Source organism: Ictidomys tridecemlineatus, chromosome 5 (genome assembly GCF_052094955.1).
Source record: "Ictidomys tridecemlineatus isolate mIctTri1 chromosome 5, mIctTri1.hap1, whole genome shotgun sequence".
Taxonomy (NCBI): Eukaryota; Metazoa; Chordata; class Mammalia; order Rodentia; family Sciuridae; genus Ictidomys; species Ictidomys tridecemlineatus.
This window is the reverse complement of record NC_135481.1, coordinates 101,892,210-101,898,209: the sequence shown is the minus strand read 5'-3', so window position 1 is coordinate 101,898,209 and position 6,000 is coordinate 101,892,210. Positions and strand designations below refer to the sequence as shown.

The 6,000-nt window shown below is 38.4% G+C and overlaps 1 protein-coding gene across 43 annotated transcripts in view; it reads right to left on the bottom strand.

Annotated features, from left to right (window-relative positions):
* Window positions 1-3,962: 3,962 nt before the first annotated feature.
* Nrxn3 (neurexin 3) overlaps window positions 3,963-6,000 on the bottom strand; it is a 1,549,271-nt gene continuing 1,547,233 nt past the window's right edge. For 17 of the 43 annotated variants that reach the window (XM_078050633.1, XM_078050634.1, XM_021723871.3 and 14 more), the window contains one exon: window positions 3,963-4,393. In XM_078050633.1, the coding sequence (XP_077906759.1) occupies window positions 4,092-4,393 (302 nt within the window). In that variant the 3' untranslated portion in view covers window positions 3,963-4,091. Of the gene's footprint in view, window positions 5,018-6,000 lie in introns of all 43 variants that reach the window. The other 26 variants (XM_078050614.1, XM_040274623.2, XM_078050622.1 and 23 more) reach the window with 3 other exon arrangements.

Below are 6,000 nucleotides of genomic sequence, written 5' to 3'. Positions count from 1 at the left end.
GGGAAGGGCAAAGCTCAAAGTAAAAAACTTCATTGTTAAGTACCTACTCTGTGTCAACATCAATTAAAGAAACTTATATTGTTTTAGTCCCACCTCTCTCCCACAACTACCTTGCAAGTCTAAAACATTGGGTTACAACTATTTTTCTTCTTTCTTTCCCCTTCCTTCCTTACTTTCTTTCCCTTTCTTTCCTTCTTCCCTCCCTCCCTTCCTTCTTTCCTTCCTTCTTTTTTTCAAAAGAATGCCAGATCTCAGAGATGTTGTGATATTTGCCCATATTTTGTTAGTAGCCCAGCTGGGTCACCTAGCCAACTCCATTGGATCTCAGTGTCCAAAACTTTTCTACGACATTCTTCTGACTTCCATTTTAGAAAGGCCTGAGTTTTCACATGATAAGATGAGAAATATATTAGTCAAGTTATCCTTAATCTCTTTGTGTCCTTGTTTCCTCATCTTTAAAATTAATGCTGTTGACAATTTAAGGATTAAACAGACTACATAGATCAAAAAAATACATTACCTGCCATGTCATGGGCATTGATAAATTATTCTTATACTTTAATTATTTGAAACAAAAGCCAAAAAAAGGAACTTTCTATACTTTGACATCACTAAGCCTGATTTTTCTTCCATGCCCAAGATAGTGAATAGATCTGAGTGTGAAGGGTTAATTACGCTTGTTTAAAATTCTCTTTGAAAACTAGTAACGAACATGCTTTTTGTTAAGCCTGTTTTCCTGAATCATGGTGAAAAAGAGAAGCAACAACAGTGATTGTCTAATTGACAAAGTAAGCTTATACTTAGGGACCCAGAAATAGAGAAAAGTACATGCTCTAATGAGTGTAGGAAGAATTTTATTATCAGAAAGTCTGTAAAGAAACCATTAAAATTCAAGCATTCTTTTAAGTTTTGTTCTAGGATTCAATGTTTTTTAAAATTATGATATGGTGGGAAGCTTGGACAGAAGACATCTAAAGCGTTTAGTCCTTTTTTTAAAATATTTTTTTAGATGTTGATGGACCTTTTTTTATTTTTATTCATTCTTATTATTTATATGTGGTGCTAAGAATCGAACCCAGGGCCTCACACATGCTAGGCAAGTGCTCTACCACTGAGCCCCAGCCCCAGCCCTGCATTCAGTCCTTACATGAACAGAGACCTAGAATAATGTTAAAAGTTTTCTGGCTTACAGAAAATACTGCAAGATACCAAATACTATTTTAAATATAGTATCGGATCATTTTTTCAGAATACAATGCTCCTGTCATCTTACCTTTTCAGAAAATAGCTTTCCTCCTGGATACTGTCTTATTGCCATCAAAACAATAATGACTGAGTTAACAGTTAAGAATAAGTTATCACATAATATGCCACTTTTGATAAGTTTACATAAGTAATTAGTAATGAATATGTAATCATTAGTCATTTACATACGTTAATAAGGACAATTTTATATCATGTGAAAGTAGCCCTACCTTATGTGGCTTCTGATAAGATATGACAGATTTAATTGCAGGGTCAGATCTTTTCCCAACTATCAAGACAATAAAATTGCATCATCATACAGGGTTTTGGGAAGAACATTTTATTGCTAAGCATATCCTTGAACAAAAATGCAAATATAAAATGAAAGGGAAAAGGAAAAAGAAAAAGCAGTAACATCACAACATCATAAAATAAATTCCTTTAGGATTTGCTAATAAAACAACAGAGTATGATAAAAGCTCACATACGGAATGCACATGTTCCCATAAAATTGTCCAAATAGAAACTTACACTAAAAGGAATATAACAAATGTGTTTTTACTCAAATTTAAGAAAAAATGTAAAGAAAGAAAGTAGGAAATCAGTTCACAAGACCTCAAGACTCCAAGAACAGCAATCTTTTACAGACATCGAGATATAATCAACTTCATGTAGGCTGGGCCATTTAAGTTATCTAAAATCGTGCTTTGATATCTTTTTATAGTCCTGTCTTTTTTTAACGACAACAAAAAATCAGAAACTCTTAACACATTGAAATATCAGATAAGGAGGAACACCTCTTTCCATACATATTAGTAAAGGCTACCATTGTTTAGATTGCGCTTTTTGCCCCATGTCTTTCAGATATTTGTTTCAAAGTCAAATATTCATGCAACTTACAAAGACCAGCAAGAGTAGATTTCTAAATCTAAACAGCTGATTGGTTTTCATCTGTACAAAAAAAAATTGTATATATCTGACCCTCCAGAGGACACACTCCAGTTTCATGTGAATGTTTATCTTGCTTTGTCTCTTGCTTTTTGAATAGCTATGGCCACACAACCAGTTTGTTATTTTTCTGTACATTGTTTCCTCTTTACAAAAAGAAAACAAAAAAGACAACTGGAATATAAACCCAAACGAACTGAAATAAACAAATAGAAAGGAAATAACAGTTCTTCAAGCAGTATGTACATAGGTGGCTAAGGAATTATACCAGCAAAAATGTAGTAAAATATGTAAACAAAATCTGAGAAGATTTTTTTTAATTCTCTTTGACACAGTTAACTGTGACAAAACTAAAACTCACGCTTTCTTCACATTTTAAGGTTTACTTTTTTGTTGTTTTGTTATTTTCTTTTAAAATAACATTCTCATTCCACTTCAAGACTTTAACAGATTTCTGTGTCAGTCATCCCATCAAACATACCATGATAAATATATCTGTATATATATTTATTTATATATATATTATACTATTAAATTCCTTTTTTTGTGTGTCACAGCAGCTTTATTCATTTATTTACTTGTTTTTTTAAAAAAGATGGGTGAAGGGAGAAGTAAGCAAATGGAAGGACAGTTATCCGTGTCAGGCTACAAAATTAAACCACTATGGAAACCATTACCATGTTGGGGGGTGGGGAAGAACTATGTTATTTGCACTCTGTCATGACATGTTTGGCTCATGTGACCTTTGGTGGCTCCATCACAAGTTGAACTCCCATAGTGTCTGTTCTGATTATGCAACAGACTTCAGTATTGTCTTGTCTTTTTTTTATTTGCATGCATGTCAATCAATTACAGGTCCAGCCCACCCCCCCCTTTCCTTCTCTAGGAAAGGTTCTGTTTTAGTTTGTGGGGCTTTTCCCCCTTTAACACAATTTGGATTAATGGACAGGAACAATATTGTTAAGTAAAGCCAATAGCTCTGATAAACCAGCCCTAAACCCATCTGTTCAGGGTTTTGGGTGGCTAATTCTAGAATTAGATCCTGGGGGACCAGCTCTTCAAAATTAAGGTTATCATCCATTACATGGGTTTTTGCTATGTACTCAGCAAAGCATCTTATAGGAAACAAACAACATATTCTAGAGACACCACACCTGATATGTAGAGTGAACACCATGGTAGCTTTGAGTTCATATGGCAATAGTCTCTCGTACTTTTTGTTTTCTGAGTTTTTTTTTTTTTCCTCTTCTGATGTCCAGTCATTCTCAAAAAATAAACAGAAACCCAAAAGCCATTTATCCCCTCAGATCTTGAAAAGTTACACACACACTGGCCAGAACCAGATAAGGGTGATTTTTTTTGTTGTTGTTTTGTTTTGTTTTGAGTTTTTTTTTTTTAACTTTTTTTTTCCCTTTTCTTTTTTTTTTTAAATGTTTTTGATTTTTTACATAATTAAACTGAAAAAAAAAACATCGTTACAGTCAAGCTTCACAAACATCATTACAGACTCACTTGGAGTTATGGAACAAGTAAGCCATGAAGTCTTGTACCTCTCGTAAAAGGTCCTGGAGAGAAGGGAGCTTGCGAGTCCGTGGTGGAGCCCCCCCTGGAGCGCGCAGGGCTCTGGGCGTGTGCTTTATGATACAGCGGGGCCGAGAGAACCTTCCGTCTCCCAGCCGGGGCTGGCCCTCGCAGCCTCGGGGGGGGGGGGGGGGAACTCGGTCGATAGATCCCTCTCGGTGTGTGTCCTTTTAAAAACGGTTTTCCCCACCATGGTCATGGAATACCCCGTCTCAGAACAGTGCTGACACCTGTCACGTCTCACTGTCAAAGTATTCCCATGTGGATGTGGAAAGAAATCGGTTGGAAATCCAGGTCTCTCACCGGTGTCACCGCGTTTACACGTAATACTCTTTGTCCTTGTTCTTCTGTTTCTTGTGGCCGCTCTTCGAGCTCGGCTGCTTCTCCTTCATGAGCGTGCCGTTGCTCTGGGCCGAGTTGCTGATGTAGTTCCGCGTCTCGTCCACTTGATAGGACCCCTCGTCCCTGTTCCTGTACTTGTACATGGCGTACAGGAGGATCAAGATGCAGAGGGCGGCAGCAGCCACAATGCCGACGACCATCCCTGTTGTACTGCTCGACTCCCGGATCACCTCTGAGGCCCCCGGAACCCGTCTGATTCCCGGCTCCGTGGGGTTTGCTGTGGGCACATTACGGAACATGGGGGAAGTAATTAGTGGGCTCTTCAGTTTGGTGCTGTCTAGCTCATAGGCAGTGGGCAACGGAAGCAAGACTATATCAGGCTGGGGTTTGAGATCACGGTTATTCATTTTGCCAGCTGGCAATTTGGGCACCATCCCAGACGAGGAGGAAGCTGTGAAGCGGATCAGCTCAGGGGACAAAGATGTGGTAGTAGTCCTACTAGTTTCGGAGACTTTGTTAGGTCTAAAGTCCTTGGATTCCCACTTGGGCGCATGTGCTTTGTAGCCACCTTCGAAGATTGAAGTGGAAAGACTCTTATCTGTTACCAAGGAGAAGGTGGTGTAAAAATCTTCATCATCAGTAGGGGGCAGGTTAGAGTCAAAGGTTTCCCCTGAGCCATACCCAGATATCACCAAGCCATCATCATCACAACCATCGCTGCCTTGGTCCGACAAGCAAGGTAACCCCGCCTCAGAGGTCATGGACAGGGAATCTTTGGTGGTCTCAATAATGGTGAGGAGGGGGCGGAAGGTAGGGGGGAGTGTAATGGAAGGTACACGAGTAGCAATAGGAGGGGTAGCTAAAGGGTCTTCTACAAGAAGAGGGATAACTAATTCACCTCCTGGGAGTGAAAAGAAAAAGAAAAACAGAATTAGTACAAGTGTAAACACAAGCTGCAGTCACTCTTCATGAATGCAGTAATAGGAGATGCCTCTGAACTTACAATAAAAGGGCCCGGATCCACATAGGGATCTTTTGGGATTGTAGCCTAAAGCATTTTAGGCTGACCTAGAGCCCCTTCTATTCCTCTGATCACCCAAACCCAATATCCTTATATTGGGGACATAGATTTTAAAGATACTCTCAAGTCATTTTTTGGATAGAATTCAAATATGCTGTTTCCAGGATCTGCTTAGGAGGTGATGACTTTCAATTATACTATTACAAATACTGACAGGCTATCAAAAGTGTGTGTGTGGGGTGGGTGCACACACACTGTGTGTTTGATTTGTGGATTTGTGAATGTGCATATGACATTTCTTTATTGCCTTCTTGAGTCTTAACTCTCCTGGGAATGGAAATGACCCACTCTTCAGATTGCTGAGACAGAGTCCAAGATCAAGGGACATAAGAATTTGTAGTATTTTCTGAAGTTACTACTTTTTATTTCACTTTTTTTTAAACAGGGAAAAGAACACATAAAATATCTTACATGCCTAAGGCATGGGAGTATTTGACTCTAACACTTCTTAATTGCAGTTCTCATTTGCTGTAAGCTAAACGACAGGGATTTGCAAAAGGTTCAATGTTTGCATCTAATAACCTCATTTGAACTATGCTTTTCCAGAAGTTCCCCTGTTACATGAAAACTTGCCTTGCATTAATCTAATATATGTTTATGTACTGCTTTTAAGCTATATGCAATATATGCTGAGCTGGAAGCTAGATTTTAAAAACACCCAGTCTCCATATCCATGACTTGCTGGAAACTGACATTAGATTCAGAAATGTTGACTTAGCACACTGTGTTTTTAAATTGGTGATTCTTTACTAGAGTGGCAAAAGCATATTGCACTTATAAACATGTGGACTAAGGAAAGAAAG